General features: G+C 34.3%; 7 protein-coding genes across 7 annotated transcripts; 4 read left to right on the top strand and 3 right to left on the bottom strand.

The window, feature by feature from the left end:
• Positions 1–70: 70 nt before the first annotated feature.
• NAEGRDRAFT_50731 (uncharacterized protein) lies at positions 71–1,408 on the top strand (the record flags this gene model as incomplete). The annotated part of the gene is made up of 1 exon (XM_002674731.1): positions 71–1,408. The coding sequence occupies one exon, from the start codon at positions 71–73 to the stop codon at positions 1,406–1,408; it is 1,338 nt and encodes a 445-aa protein (XP_002674777.1).
• Positions 1,409–1,533: 125 nt separating this feature from the next.
• NAEGRDRAFT_80524 (dolichyl-diphosphooligosaccharide-protein glycosyltransferase) lies at positions 1,534–3,091 on the top strand (the record flags this gene model as incomplete). Its single annotated transcript, XM_002674730.1, has 2 exons — positions 1,534–1,825; positions 1,957–3,091. 2 exons carry the CDS (start codon positions 1,534–1,536, stop codon positions 3,066–3,068), a joined length of 1,404 nt encoding a protein of 467 aa, XP_002674776.1. The 3' UTR covers positions 3,069–3,091.
• NAEGRDRAFT_50730 (uncharacterized protein) lies at positions 3,083–4,606 on the bottom strand (the record flags this gene model as incomplete). The annotated part of the gene is made up of 1 exon (XM_002674655.1): positions 3,083–4,606. The coding sequence occupies one exon, from the start codon at positions 4,604–4,606 to the stop codon at positions 3,083–3,085; it is 1,524 nt and encodes a 507-aa protein (XP_002674701.1).
• Positions 4,607–4,948: 342 nt separating this feature from the next.
• On the top strand, positions 4,949–6,604 carry NAEGRDRAFT_70071 (uncharacterized protein; the record flags this gene model as incomplete). The annotated part of the gene is made up of 1 exon (XM_002674729.1): positions 4,949–6,604. One exon carries the CDS (start codon positions 4,949–4,951, stop codon positions 6,602–6,604), a length of 1,656 nt encoding a protein of 551 aa, XP_002674775.1.
• Positions 6,605–7,290: 686 nt separating this feature from the next.
• On the top strand, positions 7,291–9,681 carry NAEGRDRAFT_50729 (homeodomain-containing protein; the record flags this gene model as incomplete). Its single annotated transcript, XM_002674728.1, has 1 exon — positions 7,291–9,681. The coding sequence occupies one exon, from the start codon at positions 7,291–7,293 to the stop codon at positions 9,679–9,681; it is 2,391 nt and encodes a 796-aa protein (XP_002674774.1).
• A 178-nt stretch (positions 9,682–9,859) lies between these two features.
• NAEGRDRAFT_58661 (protein kinase) lies at positions 9,860–16,854 on the bottom strand (the record flags this gene model as incomplete). Its single annotated transcript, XM_002674654.1, has 2 exons — positions 9,860–16,220; positions 16,609–16,854. The coding sequence occupies 2 exons, from the start codon at positions 16,852–16,854 to the stop codon at positions 9,888–9,890; spliced, it is 6,579 nt and encodes a 2,192-aa protein (XP_002674700.1). The 3' UTR covers positions 9,860–9,887.
• Positions 16,855–17,304: 450 nt separating this feature from the next.
• On the bottom strand, positions 17,305–17,766 carry NAEGRDRAFT_70068 (uncharacterized protein; the record flags this gene model as incomplete). The annotated part of the gene is made up of 1 exon (XM_002674653.1): positions 17,305–17,766. One exon carries the CDS (start codon positions 17,764–17,766, stop codon positions 17,305–17,307), a length of 462 nt encoding a protein of 153 aa, XP_002674699.1.
• Between the last annotated feature and the right edge of the window lie 771 nt (positions 17,767–18,537).

Raw genomic sequence — 18,537 nt, 5'->3', positions numbered from 1 at the left:
GCAATAAGAGCAAATCTGAAAATTGTCAGCTTCAAAAGAATAACTTGTCTCTTGGTTTTTATCATTCAATATGAGAGCAACAACAAACAATGAATCTGCAAATAACAAACCCTCTCCCAGGCTTCAGAATAGTTTGCAGCAAGTGGAAGACAATCAACAACAAGAACAACAACATGCAACGATGAACCCAAATGATTATTTGGTTCCATTAACGAATAATAGTAGCACAACCTTTGGATCTAATCATTCAAAATCGACCACTGAATATCGTTATCATCCCTATGCAAGAAATCCAAACAATGATCATTACCCTTCAACTCATTCCACACCAATTCATAATAATTACGAGAATCAATATGCTAGAACAATTCATAACAATCAAAACATGCAATCTGTTAATTTTTCAAATAACAATACTCTGTATGATGTGAGAATGCAAAATAATGATAACATTCGAAACATTCCTCGACCACAATTTACCTCAACCACTCTGTTAGAACCCTCTGTTCAGGTGGAACCACATTTTGACAGCAATATTTTCACAATACTGAGAAAGAGACATGTAGTTGGCTCTTCATCCTCACCCTCTTCACTTTCTTCTTCAGAAATGTCATCAGCACCTTCAACGAGAGTGGCAAATTATGGAACTGGCATTTCAAGATCCTCTTCAACCTCATTGAGTAGTTTAGAATCACCCAATATTGACCCATCTCCAAATCCTTCCATCTCTCTACGAACCATCTCGACTGATTCTGTGTCATTTAGAAGTTCAAATAGAGGAGACTCCAAAACAAATCCCTATTTTCACCAAGAATCAGCCACTCATCCTCCATCCACTCTCATTCCACTTGGAGATAATTTCAAGAATAATAAGAGTCAACATGTTAACGAGCAACCAGGTATCAATTCTCCTCTCATAACCCAAAATTACTCCCTCACTCCTCTTAATTTATTACAGAAATCCAATCCAACCTTAGCAAGTTCATCCTCGGCCAATAATAGTATAGAACTGGTTAGTAGTTCTGGTCAATATTTAGAGCCGAGTAATCCTTCTTCGTATTTAAGACCTCTCAAATCATCAAACCCATCCTCATCCAATGATCTTTCCAATTTATCTAGCTCAGCACCTCCATTTTCAGATCCAATAGTATTAGATCTTTCCAAAATACCCTCAACTTTTGATGAATCTTCCAATTTTAATTATTCCAAAACTAAAAGGATAAAGAATTTTGTCAATGATGGACCTTGGACAAGTGAAGAACACGAAAGATTACTCCAAGGTTTACAACAATGTGGAACCAATTGGAAAGAACTTAGTGAGGTTTATGTAAAATCAAGAACTCGAGTCCAAGTGCATGCCTATGCAACCAAAGTTTTGAAAATCAAATCTCCCAACAATGATCCATAAATTTGTGAATTCAATAATTATTTACAACAACTTTGAGTGATAGAGTGAGGAGATCAATTTTCCTGACTCTACCAACACATAATCAATTCACAATAATTTAAAATTTTTCTCAGATTAAAAAAAAAATGAAAATTTCCAGCCTTTTATTGTTGGTCTGTTTAATGACCATTTTTGCTGTATCCTCAACTTTGGCTGATGAAGTTGAATTGGAAAATAACAAGCCAATTAACTATAGAAATAGAGTATTGGTTGTTGTTGAAAGTACACAAATTAAGACTACCCACTCCAGATTGTTCGATGAATTGAAGAAGGCTGGTTTCTCTGTTGAAATCAAGTTGGCTTTTGACTCCATCTCCTTGATAAAGTATGGCGAAAATGTTTATGATCATTTGCTCATCATGGCTCCAAAGGCTAAGAGTAAGTATTATTGTTCATCATCATCCGATTTATCAAAATATTCTTCATCTTTATGTGAATATTAATATTGTATTATCATTACACTATGATTTAAATACTATTCTATATTTTATTATTGAACAATATTAAAGGACTTGGTGGTGATTTGGATGACCCAAGAAAGATTTTGGAATTTATTGATAGAGGACACAATGTTTTCATTGTTGCAAGCGAAGATGGTTTGACTCAAAACCTCAGAAAGGTTGCCATTGAAAGTGGTATTGAATTGGATGATGATGGTACCAATGTTATTGATCACTTTAACTATGATGTTAAACTTGATTCTGACAAGCACACCACCATTGTTATCAAGGATGAAAAGCAATTTGCTTGTAAGAAGACAAACATTTTGGGAAGTGCTCTCTCCAAGTTCTCCACACAACCAGTTTTGTTCAGAGGTTTGGGTATGCTCCTTAAGCCACAAAACAAGTTATTGGTTCCAATCTTGTCTGGTGCTTCTACCTCTTATTCTTACTCTACTTCCGATGAAAGAGTCCAAACTGAACCTTTGGTTAAGGGAAGAGAAACTGTTCTCATTGGTGCTAATCAAGCTCGTAATGGTGCTAGATTGACTATCTGTGGTTCTATGGATTTGCTCTCAAATCAATTCTTTGATGCTTCCATCACTCAATTCAGTTTGGATGGTAATGCCAAGACTTTTGCTGCTTCTGGTAATGCTCTCTTCTCTATTGAACTTATTAGATGGGCTTTCCAAAGCAGAGGCTTGTTGAGACATACTAAGGTTCATCACTATTTGGCTGATGACGTAACTAAGACTCAACCAACTGCTTACAGAGTTGGTCAAGAATTGACTTATACTGTTTCCATTGAAGAATGGAATGGTAGAGATTGGGTTCCATATGTTACTGATGATATTCAACTTGATTTCATCATGCTCCACCCATATCAAAGAGTTTTCTTGAAGTTTGACGAAAAGGCTCAAAAGTACAGCGCTACTCTTAAGGCTCCTGATACTTATGGTGTATTCAAGTTTGTTGTTGATCATAGAAGACATGGTTTCAACCAATTGATCTTTGCTGATCAAGTTACTGTTAGACCAATGCACATTAACGAATTTGAACGTTTCGTTCCAGCTGCTTACCCATATTATACTTCAGTTTTCGTCATGATGGGTGCTTTCGTCGTTTTTGTCATTGTTTTGACTTTCACTGCCGAACCAAAAGATAAGCAAAAGACTGAATAAATCATTTTAAGATTTTACTCTTCAGGAATTTCAATTTCTTGAGTAAAAACATTTGGATAAATCAATAAATCCTTGACAACCTTATGAACTAGTTCCTTAACAAAATTACTAATTTCTGTCTTATCTTCAAGAATTTTGTCTTCACCTTCACTTGGAAGTGATTCCCTAGATAGAGACGCACCCACTTTCACTGTAATATTGAATTCTTTCAATGGTGAATATTCACCTGTGGATTTGATAATATAATTGGCCATCAACTTTTGATCATTGAATTGGGTAGGAACTTTAGCTTCATCCACATCAAATGATGGAAGAACAGGATTTTCAAAGTATACTAACACCTTATTTTCCTTTGATGAACCATTGTGATAAAAGATGACTGTAAGATCGCCATCAAAAATAAATCTAGTAAGCTCAATTTCAATAGGAATGGTAATGAAACCAGGTATTGGTAGGTTAATTCTTATCTCAGAGGCAATCTTTATCGATGCATTTCCACTGTATGAAAGGTGACACGACACTTTAACACCACCCTTACCATTTCTCTTACCACTTAATAAAAATCCAAGATCAAATAATTTTTCCTTCATCAAATTTGCATCCTTTAGATCTACAGGATTTAATGCAAGTTTATCCGATCCATTATTCAATATTTGTACAGGAGGAATAAAGTTATTGACCTCTCTTCTATTTTCCATATTTGTAACTCTGTCCTTCCACCATGCTGATCTACGTTTGGTTTGCACTAATTGTTCCTTCTTTTGTCTTAGATCAGATTTTGGAGCAACTTTGTAAATAGTTCCGATAGAGCAGAGATGAGTTTTAAGAGGAGCCTTTCTTAAACTATTCAAGTTACTTGAAGTGATTGGTTTTCCTCCAACATGTTCAATTCCAGTTGTTACTGAATAAACATCACTCATAGCTCCACCCACAGACATTGGATAATATGGATTACCTGAGGCCATCAATAAACTATTTTGAGCCAAAGGTGAGAAGGATGTTGTCGTAGAACTTAATCCTAATCTCTTTCTGTGTTGCATACTAGCCATAAACATCGGAGATGGTACAAGCAATGAACTTATAGTGGATTGTTGTATAGATGCCACACTAACATTATCATCATTATTTCCTCTCATTGTTTTTGATACATCCACATTAGAAACCTTTTCCGGCTTCTTTTGATTGTTATTAGCTGGATAAAGTTTTGAATAAATCTTATTCTCGTAATATTTTGCTCTTTGTAAAAACAATTTTTCATCAGGAGCCTGTTGAATATCTTTAATCTGAATATTCGGACCCGATGCTCCCAAATCCAAGCTTTCAACAATTAAATAACTCAAAGCTTGATTAGGAGAAATTTCCAATCCATTAATATTTGATCTTGTTACAGAAGAATATACAGTAGCTGATCCATCATCTTGTTCCGCGCCATTTGGATGTGATTTAAATATTGCTTGCTCAATTTTACTATTCAACTGTTCTCGGAGTGATTTTGTTAATTCTGGTGTGAGGGCATTCCAATCAAATTTGAGAGACATTTTTTTTTGTTAATTAAAATTTTCAAATAATTTAATTTTTGAGATTTCTGAAAGAAAATTGATTAGATAAAAATAGCTGGAAATTTAAATAATGATTAACATTTATGGGAATCATACATGAGATTTCAATTTTTTACATCAATTTTTATGTGGAAATGTTAAGAGTTTGTGGAATACCTTATATATTATTGTTCAGGAAATATCAGATTTGTTAACAATAAATGCGTTCAATACTTTTTAAAGAATTATATAGAAAATTCAACACCAAGTTCACGTTTAACTCTTCAACTTGGAAACTGTTTACAAAAGCTTCTAATATTGGAATTTTCAAAACGTGAAAAAATGTCTCAACGTCACAAATCAATTCTCTATGGTTTATGTTTATTTTGTTCCATTCTGCTTGTCTTTCAATTTTCATCAGTTATTGGATTCTCTCCAAGATTTAATAACTCCATCATTGACATGCACTCACCAAAACGATTCTATTCGAAACACTTTCACAATTGTACCAATACCTCCCCAATCATGCTCTATTCCATCTTTAATTCATACCTTCCACAACAAAAGTACATCTTCTCAGATATTCCAGATGATTTCTATTGTGATAATGTAACCCTATGGAACGATTACTCAGTCGACGCTCATTTCCACAAATATAACAATTCAATCATGTATTCAATGTTTCACACCTCATCAAAACCATCAGAGTGGTATGATATTTGTGGTAGAGTGAGAAAGTGGGAGAATATTCTTGGGAGGGATTGTGCTTCCTTTCTCTGTGATTACAATGAAACTTATTACTTACCTGAATATTTGAAACAAGTTACAAATCAGGAAACTACAATTTTTGATTGGATGAATTATTGTGTCTATTGTAAACCTGGTAATAAGACATATGATTGTAATCCTAGAGATTTCTATACTCAAGTAATGGTTTATAATTTTCCAACTTCAGCTCTATATTGTGGTTCAGTAGAATTTGGAATTCCATTCGTTGTAAACAAATCAATTGTTTCACCAATTTTGAATCAGTCATTTCACTTCAATGCAGCAGGTCTCGATTTTAATTATATTTGCTATTGTGTCGATGGAAACCAAGGTTACTTTTCATTCAAATGTAACGGAAATAGATATAATTATTGGATTGACTTGATCATTCGATATTTTGTAATTGTTTCACATACACTTTCCATTCCATTGATGATTTTTCTTGTAATTATTCCAAAATTTATTGATTTTAGAAGGAGAAAAAGTTTATATATAGTATGCCCTTGCTTGGGTGCACTCATTTCAGAACTAATCTTAACCATTGAGTTGTATCTAGCTCAATTATATGGCCCTGGAAATTATCGAATGATTATGGATTATTCCAGTTTCTCATTTGCACTAATCGGTTTATTTTCATGGATTTTCAATTGGTTGAGATTAATTGGTAAGATGGTCAACCAAAAATATGGAGTTGTCATTAATTGGGTTCATTTAGGAATTTCAATTTTTATTCTAATCTCTGCAATTTCTGTAATTATTGCCCATCTCTATACTGATTATCAGTATACATTTGCCATTGTTTACGCATTATTGGCATTTTTCATTGGATTATTCTTCCTTACATTTGGAATTGTTGGATTTAGATTATTGAAAAAAGTGTCAGATGTCAATTTACTCAATTCTTCAATTGTTTACTACTTGATATTTATCATTTCAGTTCATTTTCTTATTCCAATCTCATCTGTGTTGGATTTTTCATTCATGATGAGATCAATGGCAATTGCGTTCAGATATTACTTTATTTTAATTGTAAATGTTTCTGTTCTATTTATGGATTCAAGAAGAGAGGAGATTAAGGACATGTACATGAAATGTTTCGGTAAGGCTGAAAGGATTAGAAAGCAATCACTTACTAGTGCCTCAGCAGCATTGAAAGAAAATTTACTTTCGGATAACCTTAACGAAACTGAATTAAACACATCCTCCTACTATGATTCTGTAGAGAAATAAAAACAAGTTTGATTGCTTGATGCGGGAAATTCACTCTCTGGGTAAATGTTTTTTGTAAGGTTTGAAGGATTCGTTTAAAACTATTGGAAGCTAAAACCTAAACAAATAAATGTTCACAACCATTGTTTTGAGTTTGCCTTTTTGAGGAGCTACAACATTTCACCCGTAAACATTAATTTTCTTTCTCTCCACTTGTTGAAAGAAACTATTCGAAATCACATCTTCACTGAGTTAACTGTTTTCACCTCGTACTTTATCACATCTCTAAAAAAAAGAAACCAATCTTCCTTGCCATCAAATAACCATTCCAGTGTCAACACAACAATAAACTGACATTTGGCATGCAAGAAATTGTTTCAAAACAACACAAAAATCTCACAATCATTTAAATCACACCCTTTGATCCTATCAATATAATAGCAACCAACACTTTCAAAAATGTCTTCTTCCGTTGTTGGTCAACAAAGCTCTCCAAATAACAATTCAAATCCATCAACCCCTTCCAATAACAACCTTTCCGCCACCACTACCAATATTATTTCTAGTAGTAGTAACAATAATAATAACAATATCAATAATAGTACTACCACGACCAGTAATGATTTATTACTTTCCTTACTCTCCTCCGCAACGAATAATTCCCAACAACAACAACACAACTCAATTCCTTTCAACCACCACCGATAATGATGCATGGCAATATTAATCAGGCAGCGGCATCAAATCATCATCTTCATCAAACACCACAACAACAACAACGCATGTACAACAACAATCAACAAGGCTTGTTGGGCGGTCAACAACAACAACCATATGAAGTCAATCAACAGCAGCAGCAACAATTGTACATGCACATGATGAATCAACAACAACCACTTAGTATGAGCCATGCACTGATTTCATCTCTCACACCTCAACAACAGCAACAATTGTTATTATTCTACGCTTCTCAATATGATCTGCCCTCTCAACAAGTATTGTTCAATTTGATGAATCAATCATCTTCATCATCCAATAATGTACATCATCATCATTCAACCACTACAAATACAAATAATAATAATATGAATATGAATATGAATATGAATAATAATATGATGAATTCATATGGTTCCTCCTCAACCAATCAACAACAGCAGCAGAATAATACAATGAAAACAACAACTTCATCTTCCAATTCTCCTTCCTCTCCTCCAAATTCAAATTCAAATCATCAAAATTATCTATTGAATAATTTACCAATTCAAACCAATAATAATAACAATGCTGCCTCTATTCATCAAACACCTACTATTTTCTTAACTAACAATAATTCTGGTTTTATTCATAATAATAATAATAGTAATAATAACAATAATATATTGAGTCAATTGCATTATCAACAACAACAGAATGTAAACAATAATGTATTCATGCCAGGAACATTTACTTTCAATTCCACACATCAAACTCCTTTTGGTCAATCAATCAATGGTCAACAAGTAATGACACAGTCACTCAATGAGAATAATTATCAACTTCATCAACAACAACAAGGAGGTTTCTTGTATCCTTCTTCTCCTAGTATTGTAGATGATCATGTTGTTAATGGACCAAATTTGCAATTGGATGTGAATGATTTTCATGAATTTATCTCAACAACACCATCAACACCACGTATTGAAGGTATTTTGAGTATTAGTGAAGATTTTGAAACTGGCACATTGACAGAACATGGAATTGACATGTCTATGGCAACAAGTGAAGATACAGTTCAAACAATTATTGAACAAACACTTATTGGAAAGGGAAAGAGAAAGTATGATGCCATTTCTGAAAGCTCAGATCCAATTATTTCAAGTCCTCATTCAAATTCTTCTCCACTCATTTCAGTTCCTTCAGGATTATCAATTTTAACAAAATTACCAACCAATCAACAACGTTCCATTTTCAAATATGTTAAAGATTCATTGAAAGATGATGGTCTTGAAGATATTTTCAATACAGCTGACAGTACAAGTGGGGGAAGTAGTGAAGGATTTACTGGATCTAGTTTTTTCAATTCTGAAGAGTCGCCAAGTGATTTCACACTATTCAATGCACTCAATGTGAAGGAAGCAGGTGGAATTGGAATTGGTGGAGGAGATGAATCTTCCTTAATTTCACTATCAACACATGACATGCCACAAAAGAAGAGACTCGTTTCTAGCCCACTCGATGGTTTACCATTGAGTTCTTCACCATCTCCCTATCAACAGAGTTTCAGAGCCATGCTTCAAGGAAATGCCTCACCTCCATCGACCCTAATTTCAATTGAAACAAATCCTATAACAAACACTCCAACAAATTATCATCGTAGAGATAGTGGAGCTACCCAGAAACCATACGTTAATTCTCCAGGTACAGCAAAGAGGCAACCAGGAATGCACAGAAGAAAGGAACAAGGATTCTTCCAAGGTTTAACAGCTCCTCCAAATAGTCCATTGCCTTCGAGGTCTGGATCTCAAAATAATTCATTACCTAACTCGTTACCTAATTCATTACCAAACTCATTGCCTAATTCTCGACCTGGCTCTCCGACAAAAGAAATGCACAATCACTCAACTGAAAATATGAATGAGTTTATGACTCAATTACAACGAAGCTTGATGAATCAGACAAATATTTCCAATCCATTTTCAGTATCAACAGGTCAGAATGTTGGTCAACAACAAACAATGAATCAGTCAATGGGTTATTCACAAATGGTTTTATCATCAAGCCCTCAAGGACAAATGACATTTGATGATAAGCGAGCAAATGAAAGAAAACACTTTTTACCTTCAAATGCCACAGATGTGTTGAGAGATTGGTTTTTGGATCACATAGAACATCCATATCCAAGTTCTAAAGAAAAACAAGATTTATCTGAACAAACAGGTCTTACCTATGTTCAAGTTGCCAACTGGTTCACAAATACAAGAAAAAGAAATTGGCAGCAAATGAAAAAGGAAGCTGAAAAAAGGAAAAATGGAGAATCTTCTGGAATAGTACCTGAGGAGTCTTCTGAATTGAATAATCAAGATTTTGATTTAATTTTGAAAGAAGAAATAAACTAAATTTTGAAATTATTATCAAACAGTATGTCCAAAACATCCAGCTAATCTTATCAAATCAACTCTTACTTCCCAATTACAATTGATGGATCTGTTGGTTCTATTGTTCACCTTAAAGGTCAATTTTCTAAATCGTACCATTGACAAAAATTTGAAACACTTCACAAAGAAATTAAAGTTCGAAACCAAGTATAATAATTTATAATAAATTACACATTAGCTCCCTTGAAGAAGAGAGAAGGTCTCAAATCTTGAACCTTATTAACATTGGATTTAGCAATCACATTGGTTGTCTTGAGTGAACAATTAACAGCAATTTCAAATCCTCTAATTGATATTCCACTTGGTGAAAGTAAATCGTTTGAAGCAGGAGAAACTGAGATACTTTCCTTGCTCTTGTGTCTCTTAAGTGTTGGTTGGGCCTGAGAACCTTGATTGGATAATTGTGCACTCTTTTCTGATGGAGGTGATCCAACATCCTTATCTTTGGTTGCAAACACTAAAAATCCACAATATTTACACTTGTTAACTTTCCAAATTGGTTCTTGATAGTCTCCAACAGATTGATTGTCCGGTACTGGTTCTGAGTGTTGGTGAACCTCAAATGGATCGAGAAGTACTCTGTCCTTTGTAGTGAATCCCATATTAACGAGATTAGCATTATAGAAGTATAATAATTTCATCTCTTGCAAGAAGGATGGCCAACATCTGATTGGACTGTGTTCGTGAGTAATATTTCCAGCATGGAATGAATGTACAGAGAATGGAGACATGACACCAACAACACAAGCACCACAAATACATCTATACCAATGGACAGTTTCTTCTTGTTTTCCTTTCTTTGTAGGAGTGCTGGCAGAGTTGGAAGATGATTCATTGTTAGTAGCTTCTTGCTTTTCTTTCAATTTCTTCATTTCGAGCATCTTGGAAACACTTTGATGAATCTTATTCAACTTCTTGTGGCTGTGTTGAGGAGGAGATTGGAGAAGAGCTTGGACTGGAGATTTGTTCTTGAAGAGAGATCCAGAAGTAGAAAGTGTTTTGAGCTCGCTAAGTGCCTTCTTCTTTTGTGATTCAACTGATTGCATCTGCTTAACTTTGAGCAAGAAATGCAAAAAGTGTGTAAGAATTTCTGGTCTCAATGCAGGTCTTCTGCTCTTAACAAAGAGGTAGGATTCATAGCTAGAGAGGTTGTATGTATCCATGAGGAAAAGAACAACAAAAAGACCACTTCTACTCAATCCCTTACCGCTGTAAACTAATACTCTACCTCTCTTCTTGATAGCATCTCTAACAAATTCAAATGCCTTTATATATTCCGAGTATGCCTTAAGAGAGCTTTCAGATAAATGTTCCTTGAGATTAAAATAGAAGAAGTTTTCTGGGAATTGAGATTTTGAGGTAGAAATACAGCAATTGACAATGTGAGTAATACCAAGCTTATTCAAAACAGGCTTGTTATATGCCAAATCGTCAGATACCAAATATAATCTATTCTTCATAATAAATGTTGCCTTCTTAATGTAAAATTCAACGTCTTCCTTAGTCCAATTGTAAACAGAAAGATAATTAGCGAGAGCATCTTGATTTGATCCACCCTTTGGCTTAGTCTTGTCAGATCCACTAGATGATGGTTCCTTTGCAGCCTCATTTCTATTAGATGTCTTTGAGGTGTGTGGAGTTTCCAAAGGATGAAGTAAATAATCATCATATTGATAGGAGAGAGTAGGTTTTGCTGGTGTGATACCTCTACTGGTCAAGGTTGTTCTGGCACTGTTAAACTCGTTTTCAATGTCTTCTGGTGTCATTTCTCTGAGTTTTTGCCAAGAAGGCATTACGTTAACAAAGAAAGAGAAACGTTGCAACAAGTCATTGATGGATGGTCTTCTGAGTGGATCTCTCACTAAAATATAGCTCAAAATATCCATAAGGAAGTGATTATAATGGATCTTTAAGAATCTTTCTTGAGAAATTAAAGTCTTCTTATTGTCAGTCAATAACATGAAGAAAGTAGTAAATTCAGAGGCATCAAAAAGGAAATCACCTGCCAACAATTCATAGAAAAGACATCCCAAAGACCAGATATCACTGGCACTGTTAGCACCAACCTTTCTTCTTCTGTCATAATTCTTACTCTTGGTGTCCATCATTTCAATCTTTAACATTTCTGGACTCTTAATACATTCAGTACCTCTGTGTCTAGTGGTGTAACCATCCTCTTCATCGTTTGAATAGATAAAGCTTTCACCAAAATCACCAACAACAAGTTCAAAGTGTGGCATGTCAGATTGATGATTAAAGAACTTGGTATCATCCACTCCATCAAACGGTTCCAAGAAAATATTGTCACACTTTAAATCAAAGTGGTTAATGTTGTTATCATACAAAAACTTGTAAGATTCCAAAATTCTCTTGAAAATATTCATGTACAATGGAATATTTTGTAAAAAGTGAGTTGTTTGCTTCAATCTCCAAGTCTTCAAGCTACACTTGTATTCCTTCATAACAATATAGTAATTGTCCTTTGTAACACCGTAGTCATACATACGACAAATTCTTGGGTCAGCTTTGAACTTTTCCATGATAAGAATTTCATTGAAAATAGTGTATAAGATACAAGCATCTTCAATCATCTTTGGAACTTTGAGAAGCTTGGCAGCCACTGTTTTCACAGAAGAGTGAGTAAACTTGAGTTTACATCTCCAAACATCACCAAAGGCACCAACACCCAATCTTTCCTCCTTTACACTATAAAGGTTTGGTTCAAAGAGCTTTTCACATAATAGTCTGAGTAAAATATTCAAGCCTATCAAATTATCATTCATACTACAGTAAGAAACAATTGTATCATGGAGCAGTGGAATGATTTGCTCGTTGTAAAGATCATTAATGTGGTAGTGAAGCATGAAAGGAATATTTGGAAGGTTCTTATTGAGAGGGAACTGATCACAGTATCTAGAATCAAGAGTAGAGTTAGCAGTAATCATGAGTGACATCAACAAGGTCAAAATTGCTACGTGTAACTCATCATTTCTGTATAATTTTCTGTTCTTTCTCTCCTTTTCATAGAATTGCAATTCGTCAGATTCCAAACCCTTCATAGCTTCATGTCTTTCAACGAATTGAACAGTAGATTCGATCAAGCTGGAAAGAATCTCGTCATCACTAAGATCATCCTCATAAAGGAATTCATTTTCGGATCTTTCAGATCTTGTAGAGAATCCTTCTTTGGACTTGTTCAATTTCAGTTTTTCTAAGAAGCTCTTGGATCCCATTGATACGTTCAATGGATTGGATGCTTCAACAGTGGTATTTGGTACTGGCTCAGTAGGTTGAGTAGTAGGAACAGGTGTTGGTGTATTAGATGGAGTTTTGGTCTTGAGAGCTCCAAGATTCAAACCTAAAGCCAAGCCAGGAGGTTTAGCAACTGTTGTAGTAGTGGTAGTGTTGCTACTATCATTGTTTGTAGTGGCAGCAGCATTTCCATTTGTTTGGGCGTTGGCATCATAGTTGGATCCACCAAGTAAAAAATTGAGCTTTGGAATAGCAGTATGAGATTTAGGAGCCGAAGGAGTGTTAATAAAATCAGCATCATCATCTGAATCTTCTGTTGTTTCCTCCTTCTTACTTGATCTAGCAGAGTCTTTGTTCTTTCTGCCCGAATTGATAATAAGGGAACCATTGTTCTCCATAACTCCTTGATTCTTGGATGCCAATGAAAGTGGTGGAATAGTTGGCTTGCTTTCCTGGCCATTAGAACCTGAGGAACCTCCAAGTGCCAATTTTGGCATAGTAATTGGTAATTTAAAACCAGTAGTGGCAGGAACAGTAGTGGTAGGTTCTGGTTGAGCAATTTCTTTTGGTTGTTGACCAACACTAGGAAGCTTGAATCCACCAAGTCCCAAAGATGGAATAACAGGCTTTTTAACTGGTTCAGGTTCTGAATCGCTTTCATCTGAGTCAGATGTTAAATCTGAAGTGTCTGTTGCTGGGGTCTCTGCAGATGGTTTATGTTCCTCTTTTGGAGTAGAAGTAGAGTTTGTTTTTGGAAGTGGCAGTGCCTTGATGATAGGTGGCGATGCTGTATTTGTGGATGTTTTCAAGTTTAGACCAGGAATAAGGTTAACAGGAGGTTTTTGAGCATTGGTGTTTGGGGAATCAAAATCGCTATCATCCTCAGAAATGTCTTCAGCAGTGGCTGTTTCTTCTTCCTCTTCCTCACTATTATCATCAGTGTCTGAGTGATCATCTGAGGTGTAAGTATCTGTATGCTCATTATTATAGTCGTAATTAATGTTAATTTTGGCATTAGCATCAATTTTCTGTTGGTTTTGATGTCTCTTTTCATGAATTTTGTGTTCCAAGTTGATTTCTCTTGCCAAAAATCGTACAACTTTCATAGTGAAAAATCTGTTGACGATTTGAGGTGTCTTATTCATTGAAAATGCAATCAAGACGCTAATGTGTAATTTACAGGCTTCCAAAGTAATAGGATCAATACTTGGATCAATATAGAGTTTGACAAAATTCAAATAGTGATATCTAATGTAGGTATTAACATAGGACTCGATTCTTAAAAATGGAAGATATGGCAACCTGAACATCTTTTCCAGAAGAGTTAACATTTGTTTTTTGACTGTATAATTTTCAGTGATAGGACCCTTTGTCAGGAATCCCAAAACTAAGCCATCAACTGGGTTAACTAAAAAGTCAAATTGTTTCATGACACCACTATCGTCTTCAATGTTGAAAGTTTCTTCTCCATTTCTACTTGAATTCATAGAGCCATTAGATACACCACTGGTTTCGTTCATCATCATATAATTCAACAAATTCTTTTGCTTTACGCTGTGGGTATTTTCTTCCTTCTTTGAGAAAAATTCCTCTCCCAAGTCTTGGAACAAGTCCATAAGAACTTGGTAGTGTTTCAATACTCTTACCCTTCTATCCTCAAGAGTAATTGGGAATGATTTGGTATTTACATTAGAATGAACTTCCTCCCTAAGAGTAAAGATGGCATATTCTCTCAACCAAGAGAAAGTCTCCAAATTCTCAATCAAATTAAAGTAGAAGAATTCCATCAACAAAGGATGTCTTTCAGGACTACCACAAATAAAATCGAAAATTTCGAGTAATAAATGTACAATGTTAAGCATGATTGGATATTTCTCGATCAAATCTCTAAAATTATAAGAGCCTTGGAAATCTCTGCTCTTTCTACGACAAGCAACCTGAACTTTCAGGAGAGTTTCCAAGCAAACAGCTGTGCATTGAGAGGCTTGAACTCTTGACACACATGAATAAAGGTATTTAGAGAGTGTCTGTAATTGGTAGTGTACTTCTTCCCAGTCATCATTTTCAATACTTTGCTCGGCAATACCAGTCCATCTCCACAAGAAAATATCGAACTTTTTCAATGTTCTATCTCTAGTTGGATCAGAACTCTTATTAGAGTTATTCATTCTCCAAAGTCTAAAGTATTTAGCTTCCACATCAGCAGCGTATTGTGAAAGAATATCATAAATTATTGAAATATTATTCTTTTCAACACTATTGATAAACTTTTCATTTTCCAATAAATTAATCTTGTAACTAAGACAACTCAAATCATGCATGAACATATTTACAGGATTTCTAGCAAATTGTCTAATAATTTGGAATTTAGATACAGCCTGTAACATTTTCAAAATGAAATGTCTGTGAACGGAAATGTCATTAGACAGCTTGGAAAATATCATTTCTTCAAGTGACGTTGAATCTTCGACATGGGTTACAAGTGAAACTTGTTGAATGTCAGTTTCTAGTTTAGTTTCATCTGGGGAAAGTTGCATATCGAGATCTCTCTTAATAGGGATCAAATAGGTAAGATCGTTGGCAATATATAATTCACCAAGCTTTACAGCTAATGAATCAAAATGCTCAACACTTGATTTTGGCTTCAATTCCTGTACATTTTCAATACTATTGCCATTGTTTGACTGAGTACGGAGTGTATCAATACTAAGTCTCAATCCTTCCAAGTTGACCAAATTAGGATCCAATCTTCTTCGAATTCTTGTTGCTGATGCATTTGTCTGACTCTTTGATGGTAATTTAAGTGGTGGTACTTTAAACATCATTGAGGAGTCCCTAGGGGTCATACTAGGAGAACTTTTTTCTTCTTGAATGTTTGATGGAGAAGTATTTCTTTCTGTACCTGGAGTATGATTAATCAAATTACTGTCGCTAGTTGTAGGTGATGTAAAAATTGATCCAAAATCTGTTGTTGATTTTCTATTCTTAATATTCTTTTCAATCTCTGCATTAATACTATTATTAAATGAAGCTGTATATAATTTTGGTGGTTTGATAAGAGAAGTAGATGCACTCTTTCTTGGAGTTGGAGCAACTGGTCGAGGAGATTTAATAAAATGTTGAGTGACATTTTGTTTTACCATTGGCTTTCTGGCATGACTATACTTTGAAGTTGTTTCCGTGTTTTTTACAAGTCTCTTTCTGTAAATGTCTAATAAAAAGTTTCCACCAGATCTATTGACAAACAACTATTTCACATTCAATTAAAAAACAAAAAAAGTTGATAACAAACCTGCATAATAGTATCTTCCTTTTGGAAGAGAATTCTATAAAGTAAATATAACAAATTTGTTATATTTTGTTCCTCATACACAAAATCGTTAAACACATCCATAAATAATGAAAAGTTTTGTGGTTCTGTCAAATTTGTACACATGACAACCTTCTTGACAAGATTGATTGTCTCTAAACTAACTTTGTTAGCACTACATAAATATTGAAAAAGACAAGGATACAATCCTAATTCCAACCATTCGCCCTCACACTTCTCCGTTATGATACTTTGAAGAATCGATTCTAGAGCCTAATTTTTAATTGATGATGATGTAAATCCAATAATTAAATTAATTTGCTTACCTTTAGTTGTTTCTCTGCATGATAGGAAATATCAAATCTAGAACTATTATCACATAAAAGTGATAGTATTTGTAACTTTTTGCTTCTTCTTGCCATCTCTTCTCTTGTCATGATGGTATGATCAGACACAATAGGAGATGATACCATAGAAGATACCACATTGTTGGCATTGGTATCAATAGATAATTCATCACCCGAAAGTGGAGATACAGTTTGTTCTATCGTAATATCGGAGGACTGTCTCATATTATCCACAATCTATTATAAACTACTACTAATAAATTAATAAATTAAAATGTTGTTGTTGTTGCTATGTATTTGTACACCAAATGATGATGGAGTGATGGTGGAGGTGAAAATTTTCTTCAGTCCAACACACCTCTTCTTGATGATGATGTTTTTCAATAACAATTATATCGATAGGACAACCACAAAGGCTCTCGAGAGATTTATTTGGCCTCTTTTTGTGATGATGGTTTGAAGTTGTTCTCAGCGCCAAAAATGCGAGTTTTGCTGCTTTGAAATCAACTTTGGTGACTGTGATGTTTTTTTAAAGATGATGGACAGCTTGAACGACACCGTTCTGTTACTGACTCGGAACGGATTTCGAAAATTATTGAGGAGTTGACATGTGACATAAGGTAACAAAGGAACAAATCGGTTGTTTTAAGGTTTATAGTTTTAATGTTAACAATTTTAGAGTCTGGTTGGATCTGTTTGGATGTGTACCAAGCTCTGTTGCAATAAATATCTCTGAATTAAACAATACCATATAACTGAAATTGGTTGTTTGATATCTGTGTTGGATAGTTCAAAATAGAGCGAACCATCGAATTGTTTAAAGGCCAATCCTAATGCTTCATTATATGAAACAACTCTCAAAGATTCATCAAGATCTGTTTTCGTTCCAATTATCATAATTTCAGGGTGCTCATTTTTCTCTCTTAATTGCTCCACATAATTTTTTGAGATTTGAGAAATCCTCTCAAATGAAGATTTCAAAGTTACATCAAATATTAGGAGCAATACTGAAGAATTCCTAAAGAACATGTGTGGTATTCGAGTGTAAACTTGAGGATTGGGCGTATCAAATAATTGAACTTGTGCCTTGAATACATCTTTCAGATAGTATTCCTTGATTGAAAAATTTGGAGACATTGTTCGATCATCATTGAGCATTGAAACAGGATTACCTCTAACACATTGAATAAAAGAGGATTTTCCAACATCTGACTGTCCTTCTCTGAATTGTCGCAAGAAGTGTCATCTTTTGTTATGAAAATTGTGATAGAAGGACTGAATAATCGTTCAATTCTTTCTAATAAGTTGGACAGAATTGTTTCATTTCTTGGTTCTGAATGAAAACTCCTAGAAAAACATTGAACTAGTTTCTGAAAACTCTCCATTCCTAACCATTCGTCTACATCACAAATCATTTTCTCATCGTTAATTATCAAATATTGAAATATATTCCGAGAATATTCAAACACTAAACTTTTCAATTTAAATCTGAGAAATCTTCTGCCATATTTTGTTGTAAACAAACAATTAAAACTACTCAAATTCTCCTCCATTTCACCATTAATTTCCATCATCAAATTCCTATAGCATTCTGCAATGATCGGAAATGCAATTTCCTGCCTCCAATACTCACAAACAAATGTAATATTAAAATACAAATCCTCATCACCCAGAAAGCATGCAATTTCTCTCGCCAATTCAATAGGTAACAAAGAAAGTGGATCACATTTCTGTTCCATTTTTTGAATTTGATTTCCATAGTGTAATGTAGTGATGAAACACTTTATTGCTTTTTGAAAAGAGGCACAAATGGAAATAATAGAGACATTGAAACATTTCTGCCTTATTAATATAATAATACACAATGAAATGGTTGATTGAGGAAATTGTTCGGAAGGTTTGTTGAAT

Source organism: Naegleria gruberi (assembly GCF_000004985.1).
Source record: "Naegleria gruberi genomic scaffold NAEGRscaffold_38, whole genome shotgun sequence".
In the NCBI taxonomy this organism is placed as follows: domain Eukaryota; phylum Heterolobosea; class Eutetramitea; order Acrasida; family Naegleriidae; genus Naegleria; species Naegleria gruberi.
This window is presented reverse-complemented; position numbering and strand designations above follow the sequence as displayed.